Source organism: Nelumbo nucifera, chromosome 1 (genome assembly GCF_055504915.1).
Source record: "Nelumbo nucifera cultivar China Antique chromosome 1, China Antique-T2T, whole genome shotgun sequence".
Classification (NCBI taxonomy): Eukaryota; Viridiplantae; Streptophyta; class Magnoliopsida; order Proteales; family Nelumbonaceae; genus Nelumbo; species Nelumbo nucifera.
In genome coordinates, this window is record NC_142649.1 from 66,968,464 (window position 1) to 66,987,977 (window position 19,514).

At 44.3% G+C, this 19,514-nt stretch overlaps 2 protein-coding genes across 2 annotated transcripts; both read left to right on the plus strand.

Annotated features, from left to right (window-relative positions):
• Positions 1–135: 135 nt before the first annotated feature.
• Positions 136–549, plus strand: LOC104594161 (uncharacterized). Its single transcript, XM_010254335.3, has one exon. It carries the CDS (start codon positions 136–138, stop codon positions 547–549), a length of 414 nt encoding a protein of 137 aa, XP_010252637.1.
• A 14,083-nt stretch (positions 550–14,632) lies between these two features.
• LOC104594160 (uncharacterized) lies at positions 14,633–15,369 on the plus strand. Its single transcript, XM_010254334.3, has one exon. The coding sequence runs from the start codon at positions 14,708–14,710 to the stop codon at positions 15,125–15,127; it is 420 nt and encodes a 139-aa protein (XP_010252636.1). The 5' UTR covers positions 14,633–14,707; the 3' UTR covers positions 15,128–15,369.
• Positions 15,370–19,514: the final 4,145 nt, after the last annotated feature.

Consider the following 19,514-nt stretch of genomic DNA (forward strand, 5'->3'; position numbering starts at 1 on the left):
ACCAGTCTATATTACACTTTATACATACTTATAAATAACCACCAAGCCAACTGCACTACAACTCAAAAGACCTAAGAGTTAAAAGGCGCAAAATCCTGTCTCAAGGCGAAAGTAGTGGAGAATAGAAAAGAAAAGATGAGCGTAGAAGTGTTGGATAGATCCACCATTGTCAACTTTGTGGAGGACAAAGAGGCCTTCGAAGGCTCGGTTCATGACCGGTTTTCTCGTCTGGACACAAACCATGATGGTCTACTATCATATGCAGAGATGGAGAAGGAGCTTCAGAGTCTGAGGATCTTCGAGACCCACTTCGGAGTTGACGTGAAGACCGACCCTGATGAGCTAGCTTTTGCCTACCGTGCCCTGTTCGGCCAGTTTGATCATGACTCGAGCGGAGCGGTGGACTTGGAGGAATTCAAGGCAGAGACCAAGCAGATGATGCTGGCCATGGCCAACGGATTGGGGTTCTTGCCCGTCCAAATGGCACTGGAGGAGGACAGCTTTCTAAAGAAAGCTGTGGATTGGGAGTTCTCTAAAATCTCTGCCTAATTCTTCTTCTTCTTGAAGTGTTATTCTTCCTCGTTCACTCCTGTGAGTGTTAGATATTTATCTTCTACTTTTATTGGTGTTGCTTAAGAGAATTAACAAACTGGGGATCGAACACAGATGACAAAATGAACGTATGAGAGAGTTCCTTCTGAATTACAGAAGAATTTTGTATTTCTGGTGGAGGCTATTACTGGTTTAAAAAATAGTTAAAATTATTTTTCTCCATATATCTTGTGACAAAAACAGAGCAAGAATGTCTTTCTCCCACAATTAATGTAGCAACAGAGTAAGAAAGGGTTTTGGAAAATAGAAGAACATTAAGATCATGACCATGGGGCATTCTAATAATCTAGTTTTTAGGGTGTCCATTGATGTAAAATTGTAAACCGAACCAATTTACAACTACAAATGAAATAGCTACTTTCCATGATCGATATCCACAATGCATCCAGGGTCTTTCTAAGCATTTTCATATAGCCATATAAGATGTTATGCGTAAAGGGGCGTTCTTTTTCTTGATTTTGAGAAGGGGGAAAGTTGATCAATGAAATTTTGATTTTTATTGATAAAAAATTCCATGTTCTTTTTTCATATTTATGTGGGGATTATGGTATCAGTTATTGGGTAAGTGATGTGGGTAAAATGTTTTCCCACTTTGGGCAATACTTTAAAGGAACAAAAATGTCCCTTGTAATAATGGATTTTTATAAATAAAATGGTCATTATCTTATTTACATGAGAAATAAAAGAATATGGATAAATAATCTATCCGGGTAAATCTTTTCTAAGAAACAAATAACAGGGTAAGTGCATTTACTTAAATAAATAATTTACCAAAATACGAACTGGGCCTACATCTTTGATAAAGTTGTGAATTTGAACTTCATGGTTTTAAAGCCCCACCCTAAAAGAAAGAAAGAAAGAAAAATTGGATGATTTAAAGGTGTAGTAATTATGATTTACAAATAAAATAGTTGTAAGAATATTAATAGAAAGGAATATAAGTGAATAACCAATATAAATGTACATATGCAGCTCAAATCCATTAAAAGTATAGTGTCCAATATCCGAGTTTTGATACCGAAAAAACTTATAACCAATTAACAGGTATCGTAATTCATAAACGTGGTAATTAATATATTGGTCAAAGCTCTTTCGTTGGTATCATCTACTTTTTGGGTGAAATGGTGCCCGTTTGGAAGAGGCTTTCAATACAGCAGCTTCTCGCTTTGCAAGGTCGGCGCTATTTGGAAAGCTTTGAAATTATATTCGATGGAAAACCCAAATGCTTTTCTTTAAGCTAGGAAATCCACTTTCTGCTAAAACTAGTTTTAGTAATTTGAAAGGTTGCCTGCTTCAACATTTTTAAATAGTTTATTCAGAGCGGTTCAAAGCAGCTGAACCAGCTGAGTTGAATCTTCAGCTCAACCCTCTCAAACGAGCTACGGGCCCCAGTTTATAAGAATTACTTCTATTTGATAATTAAAATAGAAATTATATTAAACAGAAACACAAATAATTTGTTCAGTACAAAAAGGTGCCTTCTCCGGTTTATAGGGGTAAATTATAAAGACCCCTGCAACTATGGATCAATGACAAATACCCCCTGAATTTTTATTTGCACAGAGACCTCATAAATTTTAATCACTTTGCCACAAACTTCAAAAAAGAGTCTCATTCAACTGTTTAAAATTTTTTAAATTCTTAAATTATCATTTTCTTATTTATTTGAATGATTTATGATTCGATTAATTTTCTAAATATAACATTGAAGTCCTCTTGGTTGCTCTAATAGATGGTAGAGGCTTCTTTCTGACGATGGTAGAGGCTTCTTTCTAATAAATATAAATTTATGGTTTCTGACGATGTGCGATCTGGAAGCTCCTAGCTGGATGATTGCTTGGACGTACTTGCGTGTGAGCTGTATCAAATTGCAAAACAGGGATCAGGGGGACCGGGGTGGATGATCGGGGGAGGTCGCTCCGATGCTTAAGTCAGTATTCTTGTAGTGGTTGCAAGCTAAAGTTTGAGTGCTAAAGAGCTTAACTATAAGTAATCGCGCATACCTAGACCCTGGAGGGGTTGATGCCCTTATATAGGTGAGCTATCATGGGTCTCGTGAAACGGTTTTGGGATCTGCGGCCTGAGTGGATGAGATTTGTTTCCACTTTAGTTGGGGAGTAACGTATCAGTCAATGAAGTTTATTGTCGTCACCCGATCCGGGTGGGGAGTGGACAAGGCCTGCCATTACGCGGCATGATCCCGTGATATTCGGAGTCTGCTGGGAAGCTTCTAGAGTTGATTATGTGTCACTTTGGTTCTTGAGCCTTGAACTGGCTTAGGCGCCGAGGTGCCTTTATGCCAAGGTGATTTTATGCCGAGGTGACTCGATACCATGGTGACTCTATGCTGAGGTGGCCGAACATCCGAACTCTGAAAACTGCTGATTAGGCTCCCCTTGTTGAGTTGTCATTCTTCGGGCAGATCGTGTCCACGTGACTTTTACTTACTAGGTCGTGCCAAATTACCCCTCATCAATTGCCCCCACTCCTTGTGCTAGGGGTTCTGACCCGACGTAGGGAGTTCATGACGAGCCTAGGTGGATTTGGCACAAAGTCTAGGTGATGTGGTGGGCAGATTGTTGGTCGGACTTGTTCGTCCGTTCGGCACAACCAAGAAGTGACCCAGATCACGTATTGGGTACGTGCGAACGTCAAAATGTGTGCTAAACTGATTTCAACCTCGGGAGCCGTTGGATCGTGTAGATCTTGACCGTTGATTCCCGGATACATTGGTTATAATTAGGGGCCAAAGGACCCATTTTCTTTGCCACAAAAATCGTGAATCCAAAGTCCTTGAGGTCGCGCTCAAGTATCCTAGCTCGGTGTCAGCTATTCCTGGGTCCGAGGTCGTCTCGCTTTCTTCGGTCTTCTTTTGGTGAGTCAGTCTTCCTTTGCTTTTGATTCCGTTGTCCTTTCCATTAGTATGTCTAGTCTTAGCTTAGATAATCTTCTAGATGGGAGCGGCGAGTCCGCTAGGGACGAGGTAGGTTCCTCGGCACAGATCGCGGAACCTCATCCTATCGAGGTGGGCACTTCAACACAGGATGTGGACCCCAATATGTCTGAGGTGGACTCACCTCGATGAGAGCGAGAAGCTTCTGGGAAATCGGCCTCCATTTCACACTGAGCTTGCCTGCCGGACAGCTTCGGCCTGTCAATAATGACAGTGAATAGGCTCCTATCCTTAGTAGCTCAATACAGACTTCCCAATGACTTCGTATATAGTATTCGCTTAGGAAACTTTCCTTGGGATCATGGCCACAACGAGATTGTGGTCTTCGAGGAGTAGCTCGTAGCCGGGCTGTGTCTTCCACTCCACCCTTTCATAGTCGAAGTCGTTAAGTTCTTTGACATTGCCATAGACCAGCTACACCTGAACTCCATCTGTAACATCGTAGGTACCATTTCCCTTTTCCACGATTACAAACGTCCTCTAGACCTCGACATCTTTTCTTCCATCATTTCCATCAAGAAGAACTCATCTTGCATTCTACCCGAGCACAGGCAAAGTTACTATATGTCTCCTTGCCCCGAGTACAAGCTGTTGCATGAGCTCCCTAACAAGGTCCCGACCTAGAAGAGACGCTACTTTGTGGTCTGTAACACCAAGGGGTGGCCTTTCCCGACTCACTGGAGGGCAGCCATCTAGGATCCCGGCATCCGACTGGACCCGAAGACAAGGGAGGAGGTCCGATCTTGGGCGAAGCTCGGCATGAAGTTTGAAAACTTTGTGATTGAGGAGAAGCTCGTGCAGGTCAGTCTAAGCCCTCTTGGTAGGTCGCTAACTGTTGTACCTTTTTCTTGTTTATTTTACTTCAGTGTTATATCTGACTTAGCTCGTCACTTATTGCAGTTGCCATGGATGACATCCCTGTTGATGAGCTCTTCGGGAGCATGCAAAAGGGGAAAAAGGAGAAGAAAAGGGCCTCCAAGAAGGCTCACCTCCGTACCGAGACCACCACCACTGAGGTTGCCGCCTCTGCACCCGAATACCCACTCGTCGCCGGACAACCTCCTGTAATCGACTTGGTTAAGAAGGACCCAGGCAAGGCCACTCCACCCCGCGTGCCCGAGGAGACCACGTCTTCAGAGCTCGTTCCAACGACCGCCACCTCTTTGGGCAGCGATACTTCAGTCTGGAGCATTTTGACTCCGAAGTTTGGCCTTCTCAAGAGCAAGGACACAGTGTTTGCCAAGGAGGTCGGTCGTTGGGCTGACTTGTCGGCTGCTCAGCTTGGGGCCCGAGGGGCCACGCATTGTACGGTGGTATGTATTTAAACTTGGCATTCGAGTTGCCTTAGATTTTTCTCCATACTAATACTTGTATTCTTCTTTTACCAGGTGAACTCCTCTATCCACACCTTGTCCTACCAGTCCGAGGTGAAGTTAAAGCGAGCTCTAGAAGCCAAGGAGTCTTCTGGAAGTGCCCACTCCGAGCTCAGCTTAGCTCGCAATGAGATCAACCTACTGAAAAATGATGTACGAGCTAAGAAGGAGATGCTAACTCTACTGATGACAAAGAAGAAAGAGCTCGAGGAGTGCGAGGCGGCACTGAAGAGGGAGATCGAGAACCTCGAGGCTCATGTGAAGGAGCAGACTGAAATCCTGCATCAAACAATGGAGGAGGCCAAGGTCAAGGCGGTTGAGGAGTATAAGTCTTTGGCGGAGCTTCGAGAAAGATTGGTTGAGGCTGGGACAGTGGGCTACCGCAAGGGGTTTAAGCTCAATAGGTGGTTGACCCGGTGTGAATTTCCCCACCTCGACCTCAGTGCCATCACCACGTCCAAGATCACCAAGGAGATGGCCGTTGAAGCCACCAAGGATCCGAACTCTGAGGCGGAGAGCGACGATGACCTACTCGATATCGAGGGAGAGGAGGCTGATGCCATTGAGGACCGTATGGAGACAGATCCGCCTACTGAAGTCTTCGTTAAGGATGAGGAGCCCCAAACTGACTGATGCCTCTTTACTTGGACCCCCTTTGTAAATACTTGATTTTCTGAGCCTCTGAGCTCGACTAAATAGTTGTAAGCTTTTTTTCTTTTTGTACTCAAGGCATTTTATCAATAAAATACAAGTACTTTGCAAAACTCCTTGTGTGTAAAATTTTCCTAAGTGTAGATTTCTCCCGAGCTTGTGAGTTGAACCGTATAGGAGTGAAAATTTTCTAAGTATAGATCACTCCCGAACTTGAGACTACTCCCGAACTTGAATAGGAACAATCATTATTGTATGTTGGGGCGAGCAGACACTATAGGGTATACATGTCCGACCTATCTACACCTGGGCTACTTTGTCTTACCCATGCCAAAGCAACTGGGTTTTAATGTGCCCGTGTCGAATAGGCGACCGGGTCATAAACAACCTAGGTCGAAGAGGCAACCAGGACTTATTGTAGTGCCGAGATCTTCTATCAGCTTGGGACCGCGGCCCTTATGCTTCTGGGAGTGACTCATAGTCCTCTCTCCAGCACGTTGTCCATAGGATCAACTCGATGATCTAAGGACTTAGTCGTTTTTTGCTTGTATTGAGATTTACATGTAGTATCTCCTTAAGTTGTTGATGTTCCATGGTCAAGGTACCCGCTTCCCTTCCAAAGTCTCAAGCTCATATGTGCCTTCCCCGTACACATGTCTTATACGGTACGGACATACCCAGTTCGGTCCGAGCTTATAGTACCAAGCTACTCTTTTCTGACACGAAACTGCCGCTTCTTGACCCAGGCATTATAGTACTGAGCTACTCTTTGCTGGTATTCTGTAGTTCGGATGTAGGCCAGGTCTTGCACCTCCTCCACCAGGTCTAGGTTAGTACGGAGCTCGCCACTATTTGCTTCCTCATCATAAGCCTCTAGTCGCAATGTGGGTACTTCGATCTCTGCCGGGATCACCACCTCTGTACCATATGTGAGGTTGAAGGGGGTCTCATCCGTCGCGGTTTTGATGGTAGTCCGATAGGCCCAAAGAACACTAGGCAGCTCGTCCACCCACAACCCTTTGGCTCACGCATGGCGAGATTTCAGTTCGTGGAGGATATCCCTATTTGTTACTTCGACCTGCCCGTTTGCTTGTGGATGTGCTACCGAAGTGAACTTCTGCTGAATCCCCATCTCGGCGCACCAGTTCTGGAATTTGATGTCTACAAGTTGCTTCCCGTTATCCGAAATTAGGACTTTGGGCAGTCCAAAACCGCACATGATGTTTTTCCAAAAGACATTTTTTACATTCCGGGCTGTAATACTTACCAACGGTTCGGCTTCCACCCATTTCGTGAAGTAGTCTACTGCCACGACTAATAACTTCCTTTGCTTGGTTGTCGACGAAAAAGGTGTTAGATAGTTTTGTATGCCCTTAGCTTCAATCCGATTTGATGTACTTTTGTTATTTAGTGGAAATAAATAAAGTGCATGTTTGATTCATGTTGTTTGGTTTAATTCTGTGTAAGACCCTAAAACTGGACACTTATAGAGACTCGTGTTAGTTTTAAATATTCACAGCCGTTGGATAAGTCTGGGGAGATTTATCCTACCAAGGCTGATACTGGTGTGCCACCAAATGTTGGGATGGCCTGTCTCAGCCACCAGGGTAAGACCCAAGGCACATGCAGTATGGGATCACTTGAATCCTTGAACCGGACCAGATTTCCAGTATTGCCCAGGACCTTGGAGACAGATGGGCAAAATTGGAAAGTTACACCTAACCCCTAGACTCAATTATGACATTTCACTAGGTGTCGGATCGGGCTGTCTTTGATATGCCAATCAGTGAGATCCTTAGATGGGGATCAAAACCTGGGTATGTTGGGACAGTCTAAGAATTCATCTGAGTGGGTGATCATAGTGACAGGATCAGCCCCTTTGTCGGACAAAGGGTAATGATCGGGAATGCACTCTCTCTGATGGAAACCAAACTGCTGGCAGTTGATTTCAATTGTTGGAATTTTGTTTTGCAAAATTAATATATTTATAATATATTTATATATGTACGGTTTCGAATTGTTTGCAAATGGTTTTAATTCCCGGGATCCATGTGAGTGGAGAGTGCGGCACTGTTCCTTTCAGCCGAGGGAGAGGTCCTCTCTTGTCGGGCAGTGCTTGATCATTAAGGGCTGAGAGGTTAAGTGTAAGACCATTTAGGGTAGTACCTGATGGGCTAATCTTGCACCTGCCCACAGTCCCTGGGTTTTTATAAGATGGCTTGGCCCAGGGACCACTTAATGTAAGTGTTGGACCTCGGGATTTGCCTGATGAAGTAGAACAGAAGCTTGGTAGAATCTCTCTGACTTTGGATAAGTAGGCTGCCATAGTCGAGCCACAAGCTTCATAGTCACCATTGACTTGGCTAACCACTAGTTGAGAGTCGCTATAGATGAGGTGCTTCATTCCCATTTCTTTCGCTAAGTTGAGCTCGGCAATTAGCGCCTCATATTTTGCCTTGTTGTTCGACGCCTCAAATCCGAACCGGAGTGCGTACTCCAGCTTCACCTAGTTAAGGCTGTACAGTATCAGTCCCACACCTCTTCCTTGCTGGTTAGACGAGCCGTCAACGTGGAGGATCCAGGGCTCCTCATCCCAGGTCGGTACTGCTCTGGCCGGGACTGGTGCCGCACTGGTTAACGCCTCTGATATGCGAGCGGACTCAGTCAGTTTAGGGGCCGGTGTGCTGAACGTGCATTCTGCTACGAAGTCCACCAAGACTTGGGGCTTTGATTGCTGGTCGTGGCTCGAACCGGATGTCGTATTCGCTAAGCTCGATGGACCACTTCGTCATTCTCCCAGACACCTCAGGCTTAAGTAGGATGTACCTTAGAGGCCTATCCGTAAGGACGACGATGGTATGGGCTTGGAAGTATGGGCGTGATTTTTGAGCTGCTACCACTAGCGTGTACGCTAACTTCTCTCTGATTAGTACCGAGCTGACTACCTCGTCACTCGCAGAGAGGTACAACTTCAACACATCTCCTTCCCTAGGTTGGATTAAAACTGGGGCTGTACTTAGGTACCTTTTCAGCTCATCAAACGCGAGCTGGCACTCCAGTCCATTCGAAAGTCTCATTCTTTTTAATTGCCTTAAAAAGGGGAGGCACCGACTTGCCGATTTAGACATAAACCGGTTTAAGGCAGCTACCCGACGAGTTAGTCGTTGTACCTCCTTGATTTTCTGGGGTGGTCGCATCTCTAAGATAGCCTTGATTTTTTCCAAGTTTGCTTCGATGCCACGTTGGTTTACTATATAACCGAGGAACTTGCCTGACGTGACACCGAAGATATATTTATTTGGATTTAGTTTCATATTATATTTTCTTAAAATTTGAAAAACAACATCTAAATCGTTAATTAAAGATTAAGAAAACTAGGTCTTCATGGCCATGTCGTCAACATAACACTCCACTTTATTGCCAATCAAAGGTTCAAAATTTTTGTTTACAAGTCGTTGGAAAGTTGGTCCAACGTTTTTCAAACCAAAGGGCATAACTTTATAACAGTATAGCCCAAGTTCGGTTACAAAAGCAGTTTTGTCTTGGTCAATTGTGTCCATCCTAATTTGATTATAGCCGGAATGAAACTCAACAACTCATGCCCTAAGGTCACGTCTACCAGACGGTCAATTCTGGGTAGGGGAAGCAATCCTCTGGGCAAGCTTTGTTCAGGTCGGTGTAGTCGACGCACATGCGCCACTTGCCATTGGCTTTCTTCACGAGCACTGGGTTTGCAACCCAGCTCGGGTAGTGGACCTCCCTGATGATGTCTGCGGCGAGGAGCTTACCGACCTCCTCATCGACTACCCTCCACTGCTCCGCGGCAAGGTTGTGGTTTCTTTGTCTGATTGGCCTTACCAGAGGGTCCACATTAAGTTTGTGAGTTATGACGCTAGGGTCAATTCCGGGCATTTCTGCCGCGGACCAAGCGAAAACATTTAAATTGTTATTTAAAAAACTTACTAGCTGTGTTCGGAGCGGTTTGCTTACTAGTGCATCGATCTGGAGAGTTCTAGTCGGTTCGGTCTCGGACACCGGTATGTGGACTGTCTCTTCCATCGGGGCAGCTCGCTTCTCACTGTAGTCTGCTGGTCGCTCCAGTTCGACGTCTTCTGCCAATTTTTCTCTCCATTGAGGGTAGCCACATAACACTTCCGGGACTCGATCTGGTCGCCTCGTACTACCCCCACTTCGTAATCCGTTGGGAACTTCCTCGCGAGATAGTAAGTTGACACTACTATGCATAAAACATGCGTAATAGGCCGACCTATGATTGCGTTGTAGGGGGATGGAGTCGTGACCACCAAGAATGTGTGCTCGAACTGGACAATATTCAACCACATGCTCGCCTCCACTAGTACTGTGACGCGGCCTATAGACCTGACTTCCTCTCTGCTGAACCCTACTGGTGGGGCATCTATTGGTTTTAGATCGCTTTGCTGTAGTTGCAACTTGTCAAAGGTTCCTTTGAAGGGGATATTGGCTGAACTGCCTGAGTCCACCAGGGCGTCGTTATGAGGATACTGAATCCCACGGGCATCATCCTCGGTAAAGTAGATTGGTTCTTCGATTCGAGGTCGCTTGGGTGGGTTCTCTGCTTCATGCTTCAGTTCTCGAACTGATGTTTTCCCGGCTTCTAGTGTGCACCCTGCTACAATAGATCCTCCAGTGATCATATTAATTAGCCCACAAGACAGTCTTTTTTTCCGGCAGTGGGCGAAGTGGCTGCTCGTTCTGTCTACTGCTCTCTGAGGCATCTTTTTTTCGATCTCCCTATCGGTTCCCCTGTTCCTTTTCTTCACGCAAAATGCACTTCTTTAAGTACCCACGACGGATTAGCTCTTTGATTTCATCGCAGAGGTTTCTACAGTTTTTTGTGTTGTGACCATGGTCCAGATGAAAGTGACAATAGATGTTCGGGTTCCTGGTCGTTTGGTCTCCACGGAGCCTAGGTGGCCATCTGACGATAGAGGAGTCTTTGATGGCCATTAGGATCTCTCCTCGCTTCACGTTCAGGGGAGTATAGTTCGTTCTCTCCACTGGTGGAGTTCTGGAACGCCGACCTGACCTATAACTTCGTGATGGGGACTTACTCCTCGAGCTCGGGGACTTGCTTTTTTTTTTCTTTTTTTGTTGCTCGTTCCTTCTTCCTCTCTCTTCCTCTTTTCTCTTAGCTGGTTGTCGGCTTTCTGGTTTATCTCTTCTTCTGTGCTGATAAACTGATCGGCCAACTTGAGCAACTCGGTGATGTTCTTTGGCTTATTGGCCACGATGTGCCACTTGAGCTCTTTGTGGGTGATTCCTTTGCGCGTTGCGGTGAGACGTATTGCTGGGTCAAGGTCCGGTATCTACAGGCATGTCTCGTTGAAGCACTTGATGTAGCTCCGAATTGACTCTCCTTCCTTCTGCACCACATTCAGAAGACTCTCCTGTGACTTCAGACACTTCTTATTAGTGATGAAGTGGGCAGTAAACATATATGCAAATTGTTTCCAGCTTCTGATGGAACTCGGTGTGAGGTTTTTGTACTAGGTCTGAACTACTCCTCTAAATGTGGTGGAGAAAGCCACGCACATACAAGCCTCATCGGCCTTAGCGAGATGCATTTGGGACTGGAATGCTTCTATGTGATCGTTAGGATCAAAGGACCCATCGTACTTGTCTAGCGACAGTACCTTGAAATTGTTCGGCATTGGGGCCGCTGGGAGCTCGGGTGATAGGGGGAAGGCCGGCTCAAAAGAGAATGCGTTGTTCTTGTGGCCGCCGAGCTCACCTCCTCTCTTTCTTGACCTTGATCAGCTGGATCATTCCTAGCTGATGAACGGTGAGTCTTGCGGCGTCGCTGCTGCTGCTTCTTTGGTGGAGGGACGTTTGTATTGCCGACCTCTGTATTGTCAAGTACTTCTCTCTTACTCCGAATAGTAGGACGAGGTGGTCAGGGATTCTCCTCGCCGCTTCTTCTTCGTCGCATGCTCGGTGTTGGCTATTGCGCGGAACCGAGGGGTCTCTTCTCGAGCCCGCGCCTTTGGCCTTGAGCTAATGATCTTCATGAGAAACTTGCTGACTGTGCCTCTCGGGTTGGCTGGGTTTGGGCCTATCCCTCAAGCTCTCTCTTCAGGAAGCAGGGGGAGTATGTTGGTCGCCTACTGTACCCCACGGTGGGGTCCGTCCCGAGGGAGGGACCGGTACCTGCGAAGTTCTCTCCCCACAGGGGGAGACTGGTGGACATTCTATTGAGCCTGGTGCTGATTCTAGTTCTGGATTTGCCCTTGATGATGATTTATCGGCTGGCTTGGTTGCAGTGGTGGGAACTGCTGCTAATATTGTTGATAAAAATAGTACTGCTGAAATTGCTGGAACTGATGGATCTGCTTCATTTGGATCTACATCGTTTGAACGCTTTGGATGAGGTTGTTGAATTGGGAGTGTCCGACCCCAGGGGAATTCACGGAAGGCTCCGAGAACGTGGCGTTCACCTGGGGGAGCGGAACACTCACTTGTTGGGTAGTGTGTGGCACGAATAGTGATGGGACCCCGGAGGCGGTTGGGGGAATGGTGAACTGGCCGATAGTCACCGAGGATCCTTGGGGAGCGACTATCTGCTGCTCTTGCCCCCTAGTAATGTTCAAGTAACTCTTTTCGTTGTGGCTGGATGATGACATTGAGGTTGAAACTGGGTCTGAGATTGTAAGTAGAATTGGAATGACCTTTCGATCGTTCCCACAATTGGCGCCAATTGACGATGCGTGATCTGGAAGCTCCTAGTTGGATGAGTGCCTGGACGTACTCACGTGGTGAGCTGGATCAAACTGCAAAACAAGGATCAGAGCGACCAGGGTGGATGACTCGGGAAGGTCGCTTTGATGCTTAAGTCAGTGTTCTTGTAGTGGTTGCGAGCTAAAGTTTGAGTGCTAAAGAGTTTAAATATAAGTAATCACGCGTACTTGGACCCTGGAGGAGTTGATGCCCTTATATAGGTGAACTATCATGGGTCTCGCGAAACGGTTCCGGGATCTGTAGCTTGAGTGGATGAGATCTGTTTCCACTTTAATCGGGGAGTAACGTATCAGTCACTGAACTTTATTTTCGCCGCCCGATCCGGGCAGGGAGAGGACAAGGCCTGCCGTTACGCGACGTGATCCAGTGATATTCGAAGTCTGTTGGGAAGCTTCTAGAGTCGATTACGTGCCACTTTGGTTCTTGAGCCCCGAACTGGCTTAGGCACTAAGCTGCCTTTATGCCGAGGTGATTTTATGCCGAGGTGACTTTATACCGAGGTAACTCTATGCCGAGGTGGCCGAACATCCAAACTCTGAAAACTGCTGACTAGGCTCCCCTTGTTGAGTTGTCGTTCTTCGGGCAGATCACGTCCATGTAACCTTTACTTACTAGGTCGTGGCAAATTACCCCTCAGTTTCATTTTGTTTTTCTTGAACTATTGGAGAAAGGAGTGATCATTTTTATGTTTTAAGATGAAGAGAGATATTCATGTGAGTAAAATGAATCAAAAATATAAAAAAAAAATTTCTATGCTATTGAAATGATTCTTGTTATTTTAGATGTTTTCATTTGGAACAAATGGAGGTATTTTTAGTCAATTAGGGTTTAAAAGAAAATGACAAAGAAAAAAAGAAAACAAGGCTACATTTGTTTTTGTGTAAACTGTCATCAATGTAAAAGTACATCGATTGAATTCAACACTAATGAGTTTAAAATGTGTGAACTATTGAAACTTTTTAAAATGTGATAATCGATGTAAAAATCAACTGAGGGGGAGGTTTATACTGATTTTCGATATAAAACTTACGCCGAAAACAAACTTGTGGAAATACGGATAAAAAATGGTGTTTCGCACTGGTCCATATTTACACTGAAAAACAAACACAGTCTAAGGAAAGTTTAAGTGAGTATTTTGATAATTTAATGCATTCCGTCATCTAACTTTTAACTGTCAATGGGGTATTTATCGCAAAGTAAAAGTTCAAAAAGGTCTCTGTTACAAATAAAAGTCCAGGAAGGTATTTATCACTGACCCCAGTGCAATGGGGGTCATTGTTGTTTACCGTTATAAGAATTACCTACATCCACACATATAGGCAAATCTGGTTATAAGAATAAGATTAATTGTTCTAAGAAAATCTGTAATAGTATTTTTTCACTAGGGAGATGTATCCCATAAATCAAGAATGGACGTCCCGAAAATTGAGGATCTATGTTCATAAGGGTTTGGCAAAATGTTAATGTGTCGACCTGACACGACTCTCGTTTATTGGGGTTTAGAAGCTGAAGCGTGAAACAAGCTCATGACAGTGGCAGAATTAATAAGCATTTCCCATATCAATCCTTTAAAATGATTTCGTGGCCTTGTGCCAGCCACAGACGGACAGACCTAAGATGTGCAAGAGGCCAGAACTCGTCGACATAGTGCGGCTTTTTGGGCAGTGGTCGATGGCGCCCAATGACCGTAGGATTTTTCTGCTTATGCAAGGGATTTTTGCCATGTTCCTGAATTGTTAACATGAAAGCTATGGGTCCCCTTGTTTCCATTGGTGGTAGAGGTAGATTTAGATCCTCTCTCTCTCTTGTCTTGGGTGTATTCACTATTCAATGCTGATTTTCTTTTCTATTGAATCCAGAGCAGGAATCATCAATCAACCCTAGCTATCTGGTTATAGGGAGCCTACAACCGATCCCATGGTTTTCTTTGATTTCCTCCACAACTTGTTGCAAAATTCTGGGCACCCAACAGCCTTCTGGTCTACTCCAATTTGTATCAAACAAAACTCCTCGACCTCGACGTTGGAGACTATGGGCTCTCAGTCAAAAGCTGTGGGTCTTGTTGTTTTTGAGGCAAAAGGCGCGTTAACCGTTAGTTTACTTTAACATACTTGAATGCCACCCAGACCCAGGCCCATGGGCTGAAATATTATGGGCGGTTTGCTTTATGCCAGTGCCACCCACCTCCTGATCCTGAATATCAGATTTGAAAATGTTTCTAAGACTATTCCCAGCTCCCTCCACTTATCTATAAATAACCACCAACCCAACTTCCTTCCAATTCAAAAGTCTCGACAATCAAATTTTATTTTCTTCTGCTCTTCTTTGTTCTTGTGCGAAAATGAGCGTAGAAGTGTTGGATGGTTCCACCATTGTCAACTTTGTGGAGGACAAAGAAGCCTTCGAGGGCTCAGTTCATGACCGGTTTTCTCGTCTTGACACGGACCGTGATGGTCTTCTGTCATATGCAGAGATGGTGAAGGAACTTCAGAGTCTGAGGATCTTGGAGACCCACTTCGGAGTTGACGTCAAAAGAGATCCTGATGAGCTAGCTCTTGTCTACCGCTCTCTGTTCGGTCAGTTTGATCATGATTCGAGTGGAGCGGTGGACTTGGAAGAGTTCAAGGCAGAGACCAAACAGATGATGCTGGCCATGGCGAACGGACTGGGGTTCTTGCCTATCCAGATGGTACTGGAGGAGGACAGCTTCCTGAAGAAAGCTGTGGACTGGGAATCCTCTAAAATGATCACTGCTGCTTAAACTTTAAGTCGTTTCCTGGTTTTTGTTTTTGCTTGAATCCTTATCTTTCTTACTTATTCGGGTATTGATTGTTGAAGGGGAATTTCATAGGGAACGGGAATGAATTCATTAGCTATGAGAGAGAGTCCTAGCTAGTTTAAACATCTTGTTTTTATTATTTTTCATTGTTTCTTTGTCTTAGAGACCATTATGGAGAGTCTCATTTTTGAAATGCAATTTATTTTGAGTTGAGATTAGTATTATATATTGCTGCTTTAAGATTACTCTTATCAGCCACCGACTCAATCAATTTTTCTTATTCTCAGAGGAAAATATTACAAGCAAAATACAAAACTTAACGCCTTAATACAGTATTAGAAGCTTTGTGTTCCTGATTCCTACCAAAAGAAAAAGTAAAATATAGTGTAACCCCATTCTTAATGTTCACTTTGATCATTTTCTTTGCCAAGGTAAATTTAGTGTAACCCCATTGTTATATGGGCCCTGATTTCATGTGATGGCATGGATCCTATGAAATTTTTTCACCACAAAGCTCATGGACAGAATAACCACTTTTAGAGTATTTGTTTGGCTTGTCAATAAACAAGAAGCAATTATGCATAAAATATATAAAGAAGGGACAAAATGGCAATGCTCACAGGCTGACATACAGTATAGCTATCATGCATGCATTACTCAAATATGACAAGTCCTTATCCTGTGTTTGGTTGCAATGCAAATAAATTTGCACTGATGCAAAATCATGGCAGTGCAAATGATTTGAGTATAAATTTTAATTTAGTTTTGTTTTAAATTTTAACTTATTTTGCTTGATTGCAGTGCAAATGAAGTACATTAAGACATGAATCAGAATAACATAAAATCTAAAACAAAAATTAAATAAGAATTTGCATTTTTTATATTTGCACTTCCATGCATTTGTTCTGGTGCAGTAAAATTGCACTGCAACCAAACACAACCTTAGTAATTAAAACCACCACGGGGTTTAGACATATATGACGAATTGTTTGTTGTTTGAAAATAGAATACTTTCTCCAGATGTGAAGCATGACGTTAGTGATCATGGTTTTAAAATCTTCATTGATCCGGATAGTTGAACTGTTTGACCCATGAATTAGTTACCTATCTGATTTCATTTTCACATTGGTCCCAATTTTCTAAAAAAACATTGAATTGGTCAACAAATTGCGGATCTCTGAACAATTGAACCACTAAATAGAATTCACATCTGTGCCTCACAACGAGTCACAAGAAACATCTCCTGATGATAATACCAGAAATGATGATGTCATTTTTGGAAGATATTCTTAATACACGGTAGGGATGTGCTGTGGGACGTTGTGGCGTGCAGATCTGAACTCCACTAAACAATCCAGACAACAGTTTCCAAGCTATTTTTATTTAACTATTTAATTTTTTAAATTTAAAAAAGAACATGGTCTAATCTATTCAGACCAAACAATTAAACCGTTTGACCCAAAAACCTGTGACCAAAACCGTTCTGTTTTTAGGTTGATTTTTATAACCTTGTTAGTGAACACTGAACCTATTGTGGAAAGTGATTCTGATACTTGATTAATTAATGTCTAAGGCTCCCTAAAAATTAGGGAGAATGATAGTTCAGCCCAGGGTCAAAACGTATAAGCTTAAAGTACTGTTAGGATAGATGCCAACTCAGAATTGATGCCAATTTATAAACATTGGTGACATTTTGAATGTTTATAACTCTGCAGTGAAAATCAGAAATGTACATTGAGGCTGTTGGTACTTTTCCATAAATATTATCACTAAGAGATGGATGATTTCAACCACCCGGATTCAAGAATTATTTTCAAGAATTTCTAAGAATTGCTTGAGAAGTTGCAGTCACCATCCAAACGTCGGAAGAAAGAAATTGTGATTATTAAGGTGTAATTAATGCAAATGGTAGTACGATACATTGAATGCAACCTAGGGTGTAAATTTCGGCCTGATATACAACCTAGGGTCTTCATTCCAAACACTAAAATGCATTCATGAATGGCCTAAAAAGAAGGAAAAGGCAGCCCCTTGATTTTATACTGTAGGGGCCCAGTCCAATACCATGAGTCCTGTTGTTTTTGACGAGGACCCATTTTTCAGTTAAAACTTGAATTGCCCTCCAAGCACACGCACCATCTAACTAAGAACCTTTTAGTTTTAGGTTGCTCAGTTCGGGGCCCGAGCGGTCACACATTGTATGGTGGTATGTATTTAAACTTGGCATTCGAGTTGCCTTAGATTTTTCTTTATACTAATACTTGTATTCTTCTTTTGCCAGGTGAACTCCTTTATTCACACTTTCTCCTACCAGTCCGAGGTGAAATTAAAGCGAGCTCCCAAAGCCAAAGAGTCTTCCAGAAGTGCCCACTCCAAGCTCAACTTAGCTCGTAACGAGATCAACCTACTGAAAAATGACGCACGACCTAAGAAGGAGCTGCTGACTCTGTTGATGACAGAGAAGAAAGAGCTCGAGGAGCGCGAGGCGGCACTGAAGAGGGAGATCGAGAACCTCGAGGCTCATGTGAAGGAGCGGAATGAAATCCTGCATCAGGCAATGGAGGAGGCCAAGGTCAAGGTGGTCGAGGAGTATAAGTCTTTGGCGGAGCTTTGAGAAAGATTGGTTGAGGCTGGGACAACGGGCTACAGCAAGGGGTTTAAGCTCAGTAGGTGGTTGACCTGACGTGAATTTCCCCACCTCGACCTCAGTGCCATCACCACGTCCAAGATCACCAAGGAGGTGGCCGTTGAAGCTGCCTTGGATCCGAACTCTGAGGCGGAGAGTGACGACGACCTATTGATATCGAGGGAGAGGAGGCTGATGCCGCCGAGGACCGTATAGAGACAGATCTACCTGCTGAAGTCTCCGTTAAGGATGAGGAGCCCCGAACTGACTGATGCCTCTTTTCTTGGACCCCCTTTGTAAATACTTGATTTTCCGAGCCTCCAAGCTCGACTAAATAGTTGTAAACTTTTTTCCTTTTTGTACTCAAAGCATTTTATCAATAAAATACAAGTACTTTGCAAAACTCCTTGTGTGCAAAATTTTCCAAAGTGTAGATTTCTCCCGAGCTTGTGAGTTGAACCGTATATGAGTGAAATTTTTCTAAGTAGAGATTACTCCTGAACTTGAGACTACTCCCGAACTCGAATAGGAACAATCGTAATTGTATGCCGGGGCGAGTAGACACTATAGGGTATACACGTCTGACCTATCTACACCCGGGCTACTTTGTCTTACCCATGCCAAAGCGACTGGGTTCTAATGAGCCTGTGTCGAATAGGCGACTGGGTCATAAATAGCCTAGGTCGGAGAGGCGACCAGGACTTATTGTAGTGCCGAGATCTTCTGTCAGCTCGGCACCGCGGCCCTTAGGCTTTTGGGAGTGACTCATAGTCCTCTCTCCAGCACGTTGTCCATAGGATCAACTCGATGATCTAAGGACTTAGCCGTTTTTTGCTTGTATTGAGATTTACATGTAGTATCTCCTTAAGTTGTCGATGTTCCATGGTTGAGGTACCCGCTTCCCTTCCAAAGTCTCGAGCTCATATGTGCCTTCCCCATACACCTGTCTTATACGGTACAGACCTACCCAGTTCTGTCCGAGCTTATAGTACCGAGATACTCTTTGTTGACACGAAACTGTCGCTTCTTGACACAAACAAGCATTATAGTACCGAGCTACTCTTTGTTGGTATGCCGTAGTCTGGATGTAGGCCAGGTCTTGCACCTCCTCTACCAGGTCTAAGTTGGTACGGAGCTCGTCATTATTTGCTTTCTCATCATAAGCTTCTAGTCGCAACGTGGGTACTTCGATCTCTATCGGGATCACCGCCTTTGTACCATATGTGAGGTTGAAGGGGGTCTCATCCATCGTGGTTTTGGTGGTAGTTCGGTAGGCCCAAAGAACGCTGGGCAACTCGTCCACCCACAACCCTTTAGCTCGCACAAGGTGAGCTTTCAGTCTGTGGAGGATAGCCCTATTCGTTACTTTGGCCTGCCCGTTTACTTGTGGATGTGCTGCCGAAGTGAAGTTCTACTAAATCCCCTTCTCGGCGCACCAGTTCTGGAATTTGATGTCTTCAAATTGCTTCCCGTTATCCGAAATTAGGACTTTGGGCAGTCCGAAACAGCACATGATGTTTTTCCAAAAGAAATTTTGCACATTCTGGGCTGTAATACTTACCAACGGTTCGGCTTCCACCCACTTCGTGAAGTAGTCTACTGCCATGACTAATAACTTCCTCTGCCCAGTTGCCGATAAAAAAGGACCGAGGATGTCGATTCCCCACATCGCGAAGGCCCACGGGCTAGTAAGACACTTCAAATCGACAACAAGCTGACGGAGGATTTTGGCATGCCTTTGAC

What these genes read in the sequence shown, in the direction of transcription:
- LOC104594161 (XM_010254335.3), top strand. Translation starts at nt 136, where the DNA reads ATGAGCGTAGAAGTGTTGGATAGATCCACCATTGTCAACTTTGTGGAG.
- LOC104594160 (XM_010254334.3), top strand. Translation starts at nt 14,708, where the DNA reads ATGAGCGTAGAAGTGTTGGATGGTTCCACCATTGTCAACTTTGTGGAG.